Source organism: Rousettus aegyptiacus, unplaced genomic scaffold (assembly GCF_014176215.1).
Source record: "Rousettus aegyptiacus isolate mRouAeg1 unplaced genomic scaffold, mRouAeg1.p scaffold_m13_p_3, whole genome shotgun sequence".
NCBI lineage: Eukaryota > Metazoa > Chordata > Mammalia > Chiroptera > Pteropodidae > Rousettus > Rousettus aegyptiacus.
The window spans coordinates 88,174,816-88,194,318 of NW_023416306.1; the positions used below are offsets into that span (position 1 = coordinate 88,174,816).

A 19,503-nucleotide genomic window follows, 5' to 3' on the forward strand; every position below is an offset into this window, starting at 1 on the left:
TCACCTCACTCATTTTTTGACCCCACTGCTCTACAGCTATATCTCACTTGAAATTTTCCAATGACTTCCTAATTGTCAAAAGAAATGACTTCTTTACTGTGCTCCTCTTAATTGACAATTCTGTAGTGACATTTTTAGACATTTTACTATGCTTGAGTATCTCTTCGTATAACTTTTAAAGCACCACATTTTCTTTGTTTTCCATCTACCTGTCTTAATAATCATACTAAACATCATTCCTTGGCTTCTCTGTATTAATAATTCACATTCTTCATGGTTCTATAATTATCCTCTTAATTTATTATTCTGTGCTCTAAGTACTCTGTCTTAGAGATTTTATCTATTCTACTGCTGTCAACCATCAACTGCCATTTTAAAGTTCTAAATCTTTATGGTCAGCAACAATTTGTCAATTGTTGGTCAGATCACTACCAGCATCTGAAACCGAATTCTTTACTTTCTCTCTCAAATTTTCATATTCTTTTCTATATTTGAGTTTGTGATATTAAAATATGTAATAGAATGGGCCTAAGGAGAATGATGTTCAGCAAAGGAATAATTATGGACAAGACCTTTAGATACAATACTTAATTTAAAAGTCACACAGAGATCATTGTGAAAAAGTGAGGTAGGAATGAGAGAAAATGAGAATGGATGACATCATTTTTTAGAAGTACTATCCATATATGCTATTGGAATTTGTGACATAAGCAGAAGAGACTAATTAATGGCAGTGCCAATTAGCTAAATGCAAGATGTAGAAAACTGAGAAGTGTTTTATGAAATCATATAATCACTGAAAAGAAAAATGGAAGAAAATGTGATTATTGTTGTGTTTGCTTTACAAGTCAAACTGAATGACTGCTAAGAGAATGGTGCTAAGTAACAACGCCATCTCTATTATCTCTGTCTGACCATGGGAGAGTAAAAGATGTGAGATGTCCTCTCTCCCTGTCTCTGTCTCTGTCTCTCTGTCTCTCTGTCTCTCTGTCTCTCTCTGTCTCTCTCTGTCTCTGTCTCTCTCTCTCTCTCTCTCTCTCTCTCTCCCCCACACACACACAGAATCTAGAGTGTGTGGAGGATGCTGGGCAGAGTGGTTTACTGATCTCTTTACCAGGGCTTCTACAAAGGATCTGGCGAGAATCCCTCTCTTCCAAACTACTATCCCAATTTATGACCTGAACCAAGAACATAAGTTACTTTGACCACTGTAGAAGAGTGACAAATTTTACTAGCAACTTGATTCCAGAGAATAATTGGATCAGATATTTCAGGGATTTAAAAAAGTACAAAGCTATTACTTATGGTTATTAGAGGAGAGAAAACTGACACCAAACCAATTACTGGCAAATAACAGCATGTCCTTCAGGAGAGTGCCCGTTACTGGAAAAAGCTTCTTCATCAAAAACATTTTGTATCTAAGTCCTCACTCTTACAAAGTCCTCCATGATTTGGTCTCAGATTCCCTCATCTCAAGCCTCTACCAATTGTGAGTAATGTGTGGTCCATGGTGATTAAGAGAGAATATTCTATTTAAAAATTATCTTATTTCACCTAGATAACCTAAGTATAAATTTTAGTGTCTTCTGAACTCCTTTCCCTCACCCCCAAGTTCAGTTAATCCCCAAGTCTTGTGTAACAAGACCTCTAAAGTAAGTCTCTCCCCTCATTTCTATTCCGGGACTCTACGGTATCTCTCCTGTGTCTGGAGATATACGGTGAGTTGAGAAAGTGTTAAGGTTTGCAGTAAACTATAAACTACATGGACTGCATTTTAATGTAGTTATTTCCTAACACTGCAGGCAGTCTCTTACAGACATGCCTTTGAACACACTATTTCCATTGTCTGGATTGTCCTTTCTTTTTTGTTCTTACCACATGCATCTTTATAAGCTGCATTAAATGTCACTGACTTTGTGAAAACTGTTGGAACCCCCCAGGCAAATTTTGTCATGTTCTACTTTCTCCTCTTATAGCACTTTTCACTTTCTTCTGTTAGAATACCTATTCTGTTTAATTGTAATTGTTTTGTTTTGTTTTTGTTTGCTCTTGCTTTTGATAAATTGGACAGACCCAATAGACTGTAAGCTCCTAGATGGTGCAGCACACAGTATTAATCCTCACGTCCTCAGCACACAGCCTTGTGTCTGATCTATAGCAGTTGCTCAATAAATACATGCTTGAAAGTCTGTATGTGAGATGAAAGGCTGAAAATGCTCCTGGTTGTTGTCGTTAGAGAATAATTTATTTGTGTTCTCTCTCCAGCAGAATATAGAGAGAATTCGGTTTAACTTTCAAAAGTATACTCTAACAAGATAAAAAAAAAAAAAAAAAGTCTCTCGTTTGCCCTTTTAGGCTGAACTCTTGAACTCTAAGCCAGTTTACTCAAATTAAGAGACTTGATGTGATTAGTGTTAGGAAAGATTTTATGTAATGGGATTTGGTTTACTGCAAGCAGATTTGGATGAATATGAGTCTCATGCAATATTTTAACATTTTAATTTATTGCTGACTCTACAGGGCAAGGGGAATCATAACCCTTAGTCCAATTTCAGGATGATGAATTGAGGCTTTTTCCAACAAGACTGAGGATAGAATGTGTCTTGCTTCAGATATAGTATTGCAAACTGTGTTTATATTTAAAGTAAATTCAGTGCCATGATAGTCGATATTTTGCTAAAATATGAGATTAGTGTCATTGTAGTGATAAAACAAATTATAAATTAATTATTAAGCACCTATTCTGTGCTCCAAATTATGTCATATGGGACAGATGCCAAAAATGATGTTCCTCCTGACAAAGAGGTACCTACTTCATGTTATAATGTTCAGGAAAAGGAGACTCACTGGGTGGAATGGATCTGATGAAAAAAAGAAAATGAAATTATTGCTAAGTAATTCAAGAAGTTGTCAGGAACATTGGTCCATATAGCAGTCTTATAATTAGAGATGAGGAAACATCATGAGCAAAGACACTCAGAATTCATTGCTTTTTACCTTCCTACTGATGTTGGGCTGATATTACAGAGAAGTGGGACCTTTTACAGCTGCAGTCCCCAACCTTTTTGGCACTAGGGTCCCGTGCTCCTATGAGAATCTAATGCCTGATATGAGGCAGAGCTGAGGTGGTGATGCTAGAGCTGGGGAGTGGCCACAAATACAGATGAAGCTTCTCTCAAAGCGCCACTCACCTCCTGCTGTGCGTCCCAGTTACTGACAGGCCGTGGACCAGTACTGGTCTGCGGCCCAGGGGTTGGGGACCCCTAGTTTACCGGGTACCTAGATGCCATATAGAAGAATTACGATCCTGTGAAATATAATTGAGAGACATTATAGATTCTAAGGCAAGAAAATGGCATGACGAAATAGAAATTTCAAAATATTATTTTGGTAGTTGTAAGATTTCATGGATATGGCAGGGCTTGGAGGCAGGATGGTGAATATAACTGTGTATTGGTTAAGCTTCTAATAATTATACTATTTACATTATATACATTATGTTGCTCCAACTAGTTCATGAACAGTTTCTCAGTCTTTTTTTATTCCTACAGTCTAGTCTTGGTTAGTCTAGGAGTTATTTAGAACCCTAATTTAACTACATCAGACATAGTTTCTATGGCATGAAGTGGTGAAAAGAAGAGACACCGATTCTGTCCTCATTTAGGCCACAACTAGCTGTAGACCTGTGGCCAGGTCACTTCAATTTGTGGGGGCAGAAAAATTACGTTTCCTCCTACCTTACCAAATTCTTCCAGCCGAATTAATAATCAAATTAACATGAGACAAATTAACATGAGACAAATTAACAGGAAAAATAAGCAAACTTATCTATGTATACATGAGGGTTTCATAAGAAGATGAGACCCAGAGGACAGTGTGGAGTTAAAGTTTATAGCCATCTTGAGCTAAGGAGAAGTGGGGGTTGTGTCTTGGGACTTTGAGGAGAAGGAAGGCGATTCACATGGAGATGGAAAAGCAAATCTTTGGTGAATAAATATTTCCTGGGTCATCTTTAACAATGGGACACAGAGAGGACTTTTATTAAAAGGACCTTGCTAAGTATTGCCCTGTCTATTGCACACTAGTTCACCTTAAACCATAGTTATCTATGATAGCTCACTTCCTGGAACAGGTCCTCTATCTAAATTCCTTTAGGTAGTTAGAAGGAAGGTCAAAGGTCTTTGTTTCTTAAAAATAGCCAGCTTAAAATAATCAATATCCCAAAAGGCATATTTTGGGGTGGCAAACCCTGCTTCCCCTCAATGTCCTCACACTTTGCTTCCCTAATTTGGAAATGAGAACCTTGACTCATATGAGCTCTAAGATCTTTTAGGTTGAGCTTTCTGCTCACTAAAAGAGTTAATGGAAGCTTCTAAAATGTTCATCAGATCTTTGAGCAGCTGAAGTACTGAGCATATGTATATTTAATTTTTACTTACTTTTCAGTTACTGTTGACATACAATATTATATTAGTTCAAGGTGTACAGCATAGTGATTAGACATTTATGTACCTTGGGAACTGATCACCCTGGTAAGTCTAGGATCCATCTGGCACCAAACACAGTTATTGCAGTATTATTGACTGTAGTCCCTATGTTGTACTTTATATCTCTGAGACTATTTTTATTGCTGACAGTTTGTACTTCTTAATTCCTTGCACCCTTTTTACTCATCCCCCAACCTGAAGTACTGAGTGTATATTTTAAAGCCTACTAGGAAAAATACATCTTCAACACTTACAATTCGGTAGAATTTTCTACCATCTCATAAAATAGGTGTTAGGTTCATGATGATTGCACTATACAGGCAATTACTTTTCCAAGAATGTGTTAAAATATAGAAGAAAATAGCAGAAAATTAACCCTTTTAAATGAACACAATGTGCTGACTGTATAATTTAAATGTTTTAAATAAAGCTACTTATTTGCATAATGATACTTTGAAAGATATATCTTAAAAATAGCAATACAATTCATTAACTTGAAATTAAAACAAAAATAACAAGTGTAAATTAGTCTGGAAAGGATGTCATGTTACTATATATTTAGATGTATTAATAAACTTGAGGGCTATCACTTATTAAGCTAAATTTGGCACAGAAGTATATTTTAAGGTAATGAAACTATTTTCTATTTATATTTTGCAAGTGTTTATTGATTATCATCACTTTGTTAATGTGATGTATATATATAATATGTATATGGTTATATAAAAGAAATGTTTAAAAGTAAGTAATTCTCTAGTGTTAGTTGTCTAAATTGAAGTTTAAATTTGATGACTATAAGAAATGATTTATAGGAAACATTTTGTGAAATAAAACAGAACACCCGAACATTACAGATGAAAATTCCTAATATCATAAGACTAAGCAAATTATTACAATGTCTAGACAGAGTCCAAAGACATGATAGAAAATGAATAATTAATTGGTTTTATAGACCAAACAAAACATTTGATTTGTTTAAGCATCATTTAATTTTTCAAACCAACAAAATGATGCATAGCATAAAGTTTAGTTACTTGAAAAAAAATAAAAGAAATAGGACCTTTCATCTTTGGAGTATTTTTCCTTAGTCTACAAATATTTGTAAGACTCAGAAAATTATTTCTCATGATCTGGTCTACGTAGCACTGTTATGTTATTATCCCGAATGTTCAGTAAAAATGCAAATTCCTGGGATTTTATGCCCACATAACAAGTCTGTGTGTATTCTATGAATCTATATTTTAAACACGTTCTTGGGAGTTTATTGTACATACTAAATGTAAGACTTACTCTTCTGAAAATAATCTTTATTCTTGCCCTACTATTGGATGTTTTTACATGTCACTTGATGCTGGATATTGGAAAGTGGGACCCTGAATTTGAAGGTTGAAGGACAGGACTCTGCTTGAGTATCTGGAAAAAAATTGAAATAACCAGTTTTTTGTTACCTATAAGTAGGCTTTTCTATCCAGTTTCTCTTTGAGAGTGAACAGGATAATAAAATATGTCCCTTTCTATAATTAAACTCTATGAGTGTTCCATACATTTGTGTTATATCAACCAACATATTAGATAATTAAGGTTTTTTTTAAATTTTCAAAACAGATTTTCCTAGAAAGATTTTTTTCCATAAATAAGACATAATCATTTTATTTCCTCTATAGGATCACCAAGTTTTTCATCAAATTCTATAGGATTCATAATCCTTTTAAAATTATATTAAAAAAGCTAAATATGTCTACATTAATTTTTTAAGGAACCACAGCCTCTACTAATAAAAAAACTGTTTAGGTTGAAATTATTACCAGAAACTTCTTGAGAGTACTACTGTCTTTTATATGGAGATATACATAGCCTTTTCACTTGCCTTTAATTAGGATAACTCTTTTTCCTCCACTCCTAAATGTATTACAGACAAAAATATTGAATTCACAAATGGGGATAATCTTAAATTTGAAGCTAGTTACTAACAGTAATCTCTTTGGTGACAGGAAGCATATCCTCTTATGTAAGTTTGTTATGACCCAAAGAGTTTTTTTGCATATAGTGGGTTTCCAGTGACTTGTGAGTCATTGTGTGCTAGTCAAGTTTTATGGGCCTGTGTGGTACTGAAGTAGAAGAAAATTAGTATATTGGTTAGCTTCATGAGAACTAGTCTTTCTTAAATCAGAATTTTACATTTAGGAATCAATTTATCAACTTCTTCTGTGGCTTAATTTAATGATCATTTTTCACTCATGTTTGTTCAGGAGTCTATTGAAAATTAAGTTGATGTTCGATTCCTGATAATCAAATCTTCTCATTCCTTAGCTTCTTATTTGCACCACGGGGTTTATAAAATTAATAGAAAAATACGTGTCTTCAATTCAAATTTCTTTGTTTTTAACAATGGTCTTTTTTTTTTCACTACCTAGTTTTTAGACAGTATCCTTTATTAAAATTTGCATTTCAAAAAAGAAGGGATCTCTCATGCTTTGACAATCAAATTTTATCATGTGGTTTTATAATGATGGTGAATTTCTGAATTAACAGTTTTCTCTCACTACTCTGTTCCCTGCTGCCATTTTCAGGATGTATCGATGACTGTTAAATTCAAAACTTTCTATCCAGAAAAATTTTTAATCCCTAGAGGATTCTCAGAGTGCTAAAATTGATGGATCTGACTATGGTTAAGTCTAATAAGAATTGCTCTTACAACGAGGATGATTCACGGGAAGATAGTTTACTTACGTTTTTTCTGTATCTTATCTTTCTTCCTGACTCAACAGCTCCCCCAACGGTTCGTATTGTGCATTCAGGCCTGGCCTGTAACATCGAGGAGGAGCGCTACTCCGAAAGAGTCTACACTATACGCGAAGGAGAAACTCTAGAATTGACCTGTCTGGTCACCGGACATCCACGTCCACAGGTGAGCCCCGAACCGTGATGTTGGGGAAAACTCCCTTTGAAGTCAAAAGCGTATATTTTACAAGATTTAGCTAAAAATATTTGTGTGTATAAAATTTAAGGACATGTGTGTCATAATACAGCATAAGAGTGGTGGTTGCTGAACATTCAAGTCTGAAGTATTCATGTGGATAAGATAAAAAAAGACATTTTTGTTTTGGTATTGTGAGACATTTGGAAGACGCTTCTAAGGAAGCTGTTAAAAAGACAGCTACAAAAATATCTTAGTAAGATAACAATTTATGTGGCAATGAGTTTATTTTAGAATGTGAAACATGATTTCATGATGACATAATTGCAGCAGAGGAAGCATTTGTTCTGAAAAATGTGGTGCACGAGGTCACATGTACTTTCCTACACCTAGTTATTATATTCATAGACAACTTTGAAAAACAAATGTTTGCAGGTGTTCTGTGCATTCAGACTCTCAGAGTCATGCACCACAGCTTTCATAAACTAATTTAATAGCAGGAACAGATATTAAGACTTTCAAAGGGCACAAAATTTATACACAATGAGCAAAGAAGCTTGTAAGATTGAAAGAAAGGGTTAGATTAGATATAAGATAATATAGTTAGGCTATGTAACTATAATGTAAAAATTTAATTCAGATACAGAATATTCAGGGCGTTTTACTCATTAATTGCCAATTCTTACTGTCATATATTTAACCTGACTAGTTCAAAATATACATTGGTAATGAATACAAATGCTATGATGGAAAAGTCTCATTTGGTAGACAAATTACGTATTTAACACATACTTATTTTACAGGGGAAAAAAATCCAGCTAATACAACTCCATAGGGGAAAGCAAAGAGCAATGTGATTTCCTGAACCCATCATTTTAACCTTGAGTTTTGTCCTTGCCTTCCTTAACTCTTAATACTAAAGGATATTTTGACTACCATTTTGACTTTTCAGAAAAATAAAAATAAGCAGGTACTCTTCTCAGAATGAAGCAATAGATTGATAGACAAGCCTATACCTAAAACTAAGATGGTAAAATGTGTTTTATAAAGCTAATGCTGTTGGTAAAATTGAAAACAGTAAAAATAATCTAGAAAAAGTAACTATTAAAAATTATTAAAAATATTGAAGTTCACAATAGCTAAAATTTCAATTTATATCATTTGCTATTAACTGAAAATTGATTAAAGAATAAAATTGTCTTAATAAAACTGAGTTCTACAAAATTTTATCCAATATAATTAGACTAGGTAGAAAAAAATGACTATAAAGTTAAACATATAAGGACAGAAGCAATAATTGTTAAAACTTGATATAGACAAAGAAACTGATATGTAAACATTTTTATTTTATAGTTTATGGAGAAAACAATGTAGTTCAGTGAAAATACTTTGCTAAAATTAAAAAAATGATAGCATTAACTCGAGAATATTATGTCAAAGAAAATTGAATATTGTTACGATTCCATTATATTTTTGTATTTATTACATAGAATAAGAACTCCAGAATCAAAAAGTTGGGATCAAAACAAGAAAGTCCAAATAAATCTAAAAGAAGCCACAGATTGCTTTAATGGAGACAGTTTATGGCAAGAGAAGACTTCCTGATGTCTCATTATTCCCACACTGAATGTGCCCAGTTCTGCACCTTCTCCCAAATTTTACTTAAAAGATACAACTTCTTATATCTGTTTTAAAGTCATCCCAGCAATTCTGCTCCCTTTATCTCTTATCTCTATCCTTATCTTCCCTTAATATTAGAATTTTTTTTAAATTATTTTCTCCATACATCTTTGATCTCTGGCCAACCTCAAATAAGTTCTGATACAAAGGAATAAATTATTGCCTTATTTATTTTTCCTAAGTAGTTTTATGTTTGTAAACATTTCAATGTTTCAATCTTAAGAAAAATGTATTGTTTTGGTATTGTTATTTCTTCATTCCTAGAAATTAATCATGTGTTTGCAGGTGAATCAGTTTCAGCTCACATAGCTTTTTTGAAAAATTAACTGGGGCTCTTCTTTGTCAACAAATTGTATAAAGAAGGCTGACAGAACAGCTGGGCCTTGGCATCTTGGCCAAACACCGAAGGGCAGGCTGTTGGCAGCTGGTCCTGAGGATGATTTTTCCTGGCTGATACCATGAAGCTGGAAAGATTTTTCCCAGCTTTGTCTAATCTGAATATAATAATAGTTGGAAGCTCAGTGGAAGAGAATGCCTTATTCACTCCGGGAGATTTATTAATCTTTTGCGTATTCATGTGATAATGAAAGTCAGGAAGATTTTCATTTTTAGAAATACTCTAAGGCAACATTTTTAACATAAAATTTTAAAAACTTTATTTAAATTACATATTGTTTGGCAATGTGTAGTGGCCTGACAATATTGATGTATCCAAGGGAAATAATATAGGTGAAGAAGATGTCACTGTAATGCAGTGTTGAGAGCATGACACTGGAACCAGAATGCCTGTGTAGAACCCTGGATCCACCACAACTACTAATGTGATTTTGGGGAAGGACCTTAACCTCTCTGCTCTCTGTGCCTCAGCTTTCCTACTATGTGATAGGGATGATGAATACCATCATCCCCATATCACAGACTCTTGTCGAGAGTTAAATGTGTATTAGAACTATATTTATATATACATTATGTACATACACGTACATTTATACATTCTTGACACATAATAAGCATTATATTAACACATAATAAAACATGCTGGATTTTTATTGTTTTTAAATAATTTCTACTTAGGCTAAATTTTAGAGTTGAATGTGTAGGTATGAAAATAAATAGATTCAAAAAATAGTTCTTAGCATTCTTATAACCTACTTTAAATTAGATTCATTTAAATAAATTTCAATATTTTTGTGTTTTAATGCTTTGAGGAGACTTTATATCTCTGTTAATTAGATTTCTTCGCTTGCAAGGACTAGAACTATGTTCAGATTGCCCGTTTAATGGGAGCTTATTATAAAAGTATATGGGGATGTAGGAAAGAAAGGAGATGACGGTTTGCCAGTAAATCTACCAATCTCACATTAGACGTCTATAATTTCAGGATTCAGTTACTCATTTTTCTTTTCGATTTCTACCTTCCTCCCTCCCTCTCTCCCTTCCTCTTTTCTCTCTCTGGCTCAATATTATTATACCAATAACAAATGAATTATAAATATAGTCCTCTTGTAGATAGTTTTAAACAGTAAGGCATTTTACATGAATGTTTCCTTTCATTCTCCCACTCACCTCCCAGAGATAAATATTAAATAGTTTGAAATATCACTTTCTAGTCCTGTTCAGTGCATCTTCATAAATATAATTATATATGTTCATGTTTCATTTTCATTAAAAAAAAAAAAAGACCATGAGAAGTATAGATTCAGCCTAGTGATTTTCATTGTGTGATTCCTATGGGGACTTTTTACATACTATATAATTAAATTTAATATTTATTAAATATGTTACACATTTTACCTTTCAGTGTGTTGTCTTTTAATGTTGTGTGTGTTATTTTTATTTAGAGGTTTTTGTTTTTAAAAGAGGAATTATTTTATCTTTTTATTTGTGGCTTCTAAATTTTGAACCTAAGTCTTTTTCATATTAGTACATCTTACATTGTATGCTTATTTACTAATAACTTATAGTTCTCTCTATATTTGATGATCTAATCACTGGGCACTAGCTTTTTCCATCAGATGAAATATTAGTCTAGTGTTTTATCTTCTCAGTTTTTCACTCTATCCTAATCTATCAAGATAGTCAACATTACACTCTACAGCTTTAAAATGATATTTTTTCCCCTTTTTTTTGAACTTGAGGTATAATTGACACATAACATTATTTTACTTTCAAGTATACAACATAATGATTCAATATTTGTGTGTATTGCAAAGTAATTATCACCATAAGTCTAGTTAACATTTTTCAGCATACATAGTTACAAATTATTTTTTTGATGAGAAAACTTTTAAAACTTTAATATTTTAAAATTTTATCACTTGCAAAATTGCATTATTCTATACTATCATTCTAGTTATGCCTCTTCATACCATGTTATGCTTTTTAATTTCTATAAGTTTACAATTTATTTTGGTATATAGGAAAATAAGTCTGTCTTTTCTCATTGTTTTTCAGTATTTCCTTAATTGACCTCAAAAATTTTTTCTCTTCTTTATGAATCTGAAAATGAGCTTTTTATATTCCCCACCTAAATAAATGTTAGGATTTTAATTGCATTACATTGTTCTTAAAATGAGACCATGAGGTAGGAAGAATGGCAAACTTTTACAAAGAACTTCCCAGTAGACACTTTGATTATTTCAGACTACTCCGACAGGAAGCCAGTTTTATTGTAATCACTATAATATGAAGATCTTTGAATTTATTTTAATAGCAAACATAGGTATGCATATTTGGAAGGGATTCTCTTTTAAAAAACAAAACAAAACAAAGATAAAAATTCATGCATCAACTGAAACAGCTCTACTTTTATGTGTCAGCTTTATGAATAAGATTTCATCTGAATAATATTTTTCATCACTAAAATATTTTTGGAGATCAGCCTTTAAAAAATAATTGTGTATATTTAAAACACTAGCCTATGAAGCATTAAAACTGTCTACTAGTTTATTACAGCTTATCCCTAGGGAGCGTTTGCTTTTTGGATAAAAAACATAAGGCAATACCATTTTTCAATTTTATAATGGGATTATATTTTGTCATTTGATTACTATATAAATATATTCTTGACTGTCAAGACTGTGCAGAGTTATTGATGTTTTTATTCTCATGAATTTTCTATGTAGATTCATTCTTACCATAATGAAAAATCTTAGCAAACTTTGGTAACAAGTTCTTCAATTTAAAACCATTATTGCTATGTGTGTGCTGTCCTTTCCAAATATTTTATGTGTCTTGATTCATAGTTCCTTATTTTTATTCAATTTAATTTTTTAAAAATAATATCAATGCATGAACATGAAAAATAGAGATATTAGATTTTGGGATTTATGTTCAGTTAAGTGGACAGAATTGGTACCTGCTATCTAATCAGAAATGATCAAATATTATATGTATTTCTGCTCATAGTTTATAGAATTAAATATAATTTACTTTTTTAAAATCTGTGATTAATCTATCTATCCTGGATCTGTCTGCAGCATCATGTGAGAGACTCTCTGACTAAAACAACTAATATTTTTCTAATGAGTCTTTGGGTAGAAATGAGAAAGGATTTGTGACAGGAATTCAGAAATTTATTAATCAAAGATTCCATATCAATAGCTACCTTTACAGTCTCTCCACCCCACACATATATACACAATCTGTCTCATCCCCTGGCAATATCCATCTTTATTATATTCATGATTACCTGAGTAAATATATTCACCACAGCTTGTATAAGAGGAAGCACTTACAGTCTTTCTGGTGGTTGATGTCATACTTTCAAATAGCTTCATTTTTATTGAATTTTATATGGAATATGGAAAATCTTTTTTGGTTCAAAATTTTAATATACTCTCAAACTTCTCATATGTCTTGCTCCCAGTATGTCAGCTTTATCCTTAAGTTTTTTTTTTTTATTTAATGAAAATCCTCATGAATATAGAGAATTGTTTTTGTTCCTCAGAAGATCTGAATCAATTTATACTTATTTCAGAGTTCATCTTTTTTTTTTTTTTTTTAATTTCATGGACACTCTTATGCTTAGAAAAAACATACACATGAGACACTTGCTCAAAAAATGTTAATATACTTAATGAGATAATACATGTAGATCATTTAGCAGAGTATCAAGCAGAAAGTAAATACTGAGTAAATCATCATATTTTTTTATTGAATTGTTGATAAATAACAGCAATTTCTTCTATCAACTTAATAAGTCTAAGCTATTGCTGTCATCACTACACAATTGCAGGTAACCCAATACAGTGGGTGGAGTATTCCTGCCCCTCCCATTGAAGTGAGTCTTGGTCATATGCTTGGCTTTAGCTAATAGATTTTTAGCTAGCTATAATATGTACAGGTCTGGATTTTGATAGCGTTGGGTCAGGGAGAATTTAAAGTGGAAGCATTCTCCCATGACTTGGGATTAATTATCTCTAAGAATATTCTGTTATGATGGCTTTTTGAAATTTAGACACCCAACATGATGACTTACAGTAAGTGAGATAGAAATATAGGAACTGCCTTTGCAGAACATTGAATAAGGGCTCAGAAGGCTCAGGGAAATGGGAATGTTAAAATAGATTTATTATGTGAGATTTATTTTTAGAATTCCCAAAGGACAATCTTGTTACTATGAAAAAATGCACTGGTCAGATGGGCACTGGCATCTTTGAGAAGCTCAGGGGTGACTGTCCTCTGCAGACTGAGGTTACAATAGGGGATGCTGCCATGGAACGAAAATCTTTAAAATCAACAGGCTGATAGGATTCTGAAATGGCAGAGACTAGGTAGTAACACTTTCCAACAAACTTAATGTAGATATAAACAGTGTAATGAGTAGTAATGGTAGAATAACAACCAGGTTGCCTTTATCTACAGGGCTTTATGGTGATAGATAATAGATTATGGTGTCTTTAGGGATAAAATATAGAGGTAGCTAACTAGAGTGGTACTTGACTTACATAAATGGACAAAAATGACACCCGGTGAAGAGGAGGTTGACATTTTACACTATCATAAAAAAAAAAAAAAATTGCAATTACTCCTCCAGTTTCCAAATCTAAACTAGTTCACAGAGCCAACACTCATTGTTTGAAAGGGAAGCCAGGTTTCTTTGAGGAAGGATCTAGCAATATCACTAGAAGCTTACACCAAAAATATAATCTGAATCCTTCTCCAAAGGAATTTGTGGCCATTCGTCATAGTAATTTGAGTTGGAGGAAAAGGAATGCCAAGACTTTTAGTGGGCTATTGAAGATACAAAGTTTGAGCTGGCACTGAAATCAATGGACTTGTAATGCTAACATGGTTAGATCTGGGACTTATAAAAACCAAGTGATAAATGGAGTCCTAGCCCAGATAAGTGGGCCAATGGTTATTTTTCCAGACTCCCATGTGAATAATTGGGATGGATATACTTAACAGCTGGCAGGATTTTCCCATTGTTTATCTAACTTGTGGAGTAAGTCAGAGTCATTATGATAGGAAGGACCAGTGGAATCCTATAAAACTGTCCCTCTCAAACCGAAATATTAAATCAGAAGTAATACTGCATCCCAGGAGAAATTTCAGAGATTAGGCACTACCATTAAAGACTTGACAATGACAGAGTAGTAGTCTCAATCATGCCCCAATATTGTTCACACATACTTAAAAATTCAGCTGGATTATGGTAAATGATGATAGACTGTGGTAGAAAATCGAGTCAATGCTGCTGCTGGGTCGGATGTGGTTGGTGTCTTCAGCGAAACAAGTCAACACACCTCTGACACTGTTAGGTAGCTAGTCATCTGGCAAATAAATTCTTTTCAATTTTCATCAAGAAGAAGAATTTAAAGTTTACTTTTATATGGAATGGACAGCAATATACATGTACTGCTCCATCCTGGGTCAGGATTAACTCTTTCACTCTCTGCAGCACTGTAGTGCACAGGAAACCTGATTGTCTCGGTAATTTATAGAACATTATATTCGTTTATTATATTGATTATGTCACGTCATTTTGACCTTTTGAAAAGGCAGTAGCAAGTACTCTGAATGCCACAGTGAGATAAATACCTGCCAAGGTATGAGAAATAAAATACTTCCACATTTTAATGGTCTGTCAAATTGGTGATTTTTGGAGTTCGATGTGCTGGGACATCCTAGGACATTCTATCTAAGATTATAAAAATGTTGTTGCTCCTTACAAGCTCTACGACTAAGAAAGAGTTCCAGCATATGGTAGGTTATTTTGAATTTTAGGAGTTGCGTATACTACATTTGGAAATGCTCCAAGATGTTTTATCACATAGCTTTAAAGGCTGTCAGTTTCAAGTAGGGCTCAGAGCAAGAGAGGTCTCTGTGGCAAGTCCGGATTTTAACTCAAACTGCATATTTGGTATTGAATAAGAATGCTGTGTGAGTTCTTTAAGTCCTAAAAGGGTTATAGCAAGAACTTTAGATTCTGGAGGAAGACTGAACTTTCTACTGCAGGATACTAATTGTTCTCTGAAAAGTAGCTCCTTGGTCAATAGGGAGTAGAATTCAGTTTATATATGCCTCTTTGGTTAGGCAATATGTGACACTTTTTACATGGCTCCTTGGAGAGTTCTAATAGAATGAAGCTCCAGTCATTTTCAGCAGTGACTAGTACGATAATATCTTATTGTATTGGCTTTTTAAAATAAAATTTTGTTTTTTTCATTTATAGTTGAGATACAATATTACATTAGTTTCAGGTATATAGCACAGTAATTAGAGATCTGTATAACTCATAAAGTGATCACCCCAATTAATCTAGTACCCCTCTTCCTCATACATGTTTATTACAATATTATTGATTATATTCCTTATACTGTACTTTGTATCATCATGACTATTTCGTAACTACCCATTTGTACTTCTTAATCTCTTTCCTCTTTTTCAATAACCTCCCCAACTTCGCTCCTATCTGGTGACTCTCAAAAGTTCTCTGTATCTATGAGTTTGTTTCTATTTTTTTGTTGTTATTCTCTAGATTCCACATGTATATAAATTGTATGGCTTTTGTCATTCTCTTTGACTTACTCAATTCAGCACAATAACCTCTAGATCCATCAAGGCGATATCTTTTTCCATCCCCTTACTTTTAGTCTGCATGTGTCTATTAATCTGAAGTGAGCATCTTGTAGGTAGTATATGTAAGGGTCTTGCTTTCTTATCCATTCAGTCACCCTGTCTTTTGACTAAAGCACTTAATTATTTTCTATTTAAAGAATTTGTTGATAAACATGTAGTTATTATCATTATTTATTCATGTTTTTGATAATGTATTTTTCTTCGTAAAGAGGTCACTCTGACATTTCCTGTAACACCAGCTTTGTGGCGATGAACTCTTTTAGCTCTTTCTTGTTTGGGAAGTTCTTTATTTGTCCTTCAATTCTGAAAAATAGCTTTGCTGGATAAAGAAATTTTGGTTGTAGATCCTGGGTTTTCATCACTCTGAATATTTTGTGCCAAGCCCTTTTGTCCCGCAAAATTTCTTTTGAGGAATTAGCTGCCAGTCTTATGGGTGCTCCCTTGTAGGTAACTAACTTCTTTTCTTTTGTTGCTTTTAATATTCTCTCTTTGTAGTGTACCTTTGGCATTTTAATTATGATGCGTCTTGGTGTGGGCCTCTTTGAGTTCCTCTTTTTCGGAACTCTCTGAACTTGCTGAGGTTTTATGTGTATTTCTTTCACCGGGTTATGGAAGTTTTCCATCGTTATTTCTTCAAATAGGTTTTCAACTTTTTGCTCTCTCTCTTCTCTTTCTGGTACTCCTATGATATGAATGTTGTTATGCTTAATGTTGTCCCATAGTCTCCTTAAATTATCTTCATTTTTTTGAATTCTTTTTCTTGTTGCTGTTCTGTTTGGGTGTCCTTTGCTATCCCATCCTCTATATTGGTGATTTGATCCTTTTCTTCATCCACTCTGTTGATTCCTTCTAATGTACTCTTCATCTCAGATATTGTATTATTCATTTCTGATTGATTCTCTATTATAATTTCCACTTCCATTTGTATGTTTTTTTTTTCTCTTTGTTGAAGTTCTTACTGAATTTATCTACTCTTCCTCTAAGTTCCTTGAGCATCCTTACAACGAGTGTTTTAAACTCTGCATCTGGTAGATTGTTTGACGCCACTTTGTTTAGATTTTTTTCTGGAGCTCCTTTCTGTTCTTTCATGTGGGACATGCTTTTTTGTCTCCCCATTTTGGCTGCCTTTCTGTTTCTATGTACTATCTAACACTCCTAAGTCTCCCAGTCTTAGTAGCATGGCTTTGTGAGGCCCAGAGGCACAGTCCGGAGAGTGATCCAGCTGTAAGCCAAGTTTTGCTGCAGCCTGTGCCCTTCTGGGCTACTTGATAAAAGTCAGCAAGCAATCTACCGATGGCTGTCACCTGTGCTTATAGTTGCTTCAAGAGGCCATGCTGGAATCTGAGGTCAGCTGCTGCCAGGGTGGGGCTTAGAACTGCTCAGCAAGGGGCACGGGGCATACTGAGGATACCACTGGATGTGGCTTGGGTAGAGCCACAATTTGGGAGAGATAGTGTTTCATGGAATCCTCTGGGCGGAGTGACTTCTGTTATCCAGTTTGATGACATCTCAACTATGGCAGTACCTGCGTCTACACGCTGGAAGTGGAGAGGGTTCAACCAAGGACCAATGGATACTGCTAGCACTTCTGCCCAGGAGAAAAAGCCCCTCTAGCATTGGTCCCAAGGCCCTATAACTCAGTGTCCCTCTGTATGTCTCCAGTACCATCACCCCCTGCTCCTGCCCCGAGTAGCCACCCCAGCGCTGGAACTTAGGGCAAGTGAGTCCATCACCATGATAGTCTGGTCCTGGTCATGGCCCCTTTAAGAGGAATGTCTGCACCTGTTGGCTGCAGCTGCTGTAACCTGTGTCTCACTTAGCCCATGTGGTACTGGGCAGCCTCTTGTCTCCACCTGTCCTACCATTCCAAGGTGATTTCTTAATTCTCTCCCTAGTTTTAAAGCTTCTGTTTATCCAGACCCCAGGTGATTCAGCTTGCTGTTTGCTTTATGGATTTGTCACAATTTTGGTGTGGTGGCAAGAGGAGATTTACGAAGCTTCTGTCCTCTACTTCATCTTGACCCTGTTCCTGTTGTATTGGTTTCTTCTTCCTCACTGCTGACCTATGTTGCTTAATTATGATTCAGAATTATTGTGCTTATAACTTCCCAGAAGACTTATAAAGGAAAACCACAAGTCATTAGCCAAGGTATGATGTTCACTCAAATTTTGCCTTTATTTCTGGACCTTTATATAATATAATTAGCATAGATATAGACTGTATTTTCCTAATGCAGGCTCCTCATCTCTTAAAAATGTTTTTTACTTGAATAAAATCTAAGCATTGAAAGTTGCAAGTTCATGTCCAAGGAATTTTGAGTGATGGAGATCTGTGATATAAATACAGACAGGATTTGTTTGGCTATGATTACTTTGCCTCTCGTGATCAAAACTGGATCTTCAGAGAGATCAGAGAATAGATCTCAAAACAGGCAAAATAACTAAGTATACAAACACCTGAAATTTTAAAATTAGATGTCTTCATTTGTAATTGACACATTTTAATGAAAAATATTACAAGTAAGAGTGATAAGATCATAACCATTATTTTATCACAGTGGTTGACATGAAATAATCATTTCAAAATTATCAGAGCATTTCCAGAAAAGAGAAAGAAATCAATACTTCCTATAAACATAATTGAGAATCTATTGGTTGTATTCTTCATAGTTAAAATATATCATTTAAGGTAAATAGTTAAAGTGCTTTTCATGCAGACTTTCTAAATAGTTACACAGACCTTGATGAATTGAATTTTGTGTTTTTATTATTAGAAGAATATTCCTATTGACGTATATTTAGAAATGTATTGTTTAACTGGGGAGCTCTCTAAGTGGTAGAATATTCCACAATATAGTTTTTTTTTCTCAGCTTTTAATCTTTTCTTCCTAGTAGTTATCGAGCTGTCAACAAAATCTAAATGCACTTACATTAACATTGTCTGAAGTGAATTATTTTCTTGATGGAATGATAATCAAATTAATTGTTCTATTTTTGAGTCTACATTACATACATGCTATGTGTATTTATTTATACATGCATATGCATATGTATATATACTTACATAGATATACGTTCATATATGTACAGATAAAGATAAATCCATAAAGTATGCATCATTTGGGCATATTAACATGTTATCAATGATAACTTATAGTTATATACATCCCTTCAACAGTTGTCCCCCCTTATCCATGAAGGATAGGCTCCAACATCCCTAATCGATATCTGAAACTACAGATAGTGCCGAATCCTATATATACTACACTTTTTCTATACATTTATACTTATAATAAAGTTTAATTTATAAATTAGGCATAGTAAGAGACTAAC

At 33.8% G+C, this 19,503-nt stretch overlaps 1 protein-coding gene across 3 annotated transcripts in view; it reads left to right on the forward strand.

Moving 5' to 3' along the window:
* MDGA2 (MAM domain containing glycosylphosphatidylinositol anchor 2) overlaps positions 1–19,503 on the forward strand; it is a 773,979-nt gene that overhangs the window by 314,233 nt on the left and 440,243 nt on the right. For 2 of the 3 annotated variants that reach the window (XM_036239414.1, XM_016151454.2), the window contains exon 2: positions 7,256–7,395. In XM_036239414.1, coding sequence (XP_036095307.1) covers positions 7,256–7,395 — 140 coding nt within the window. Of the gene's footprint in view, positions 1–7,253; positions 7,396–19,503 lie in introns of those variants that run through there. The other variant, XM_036239415.1, reaches the window with a different exon arrangement.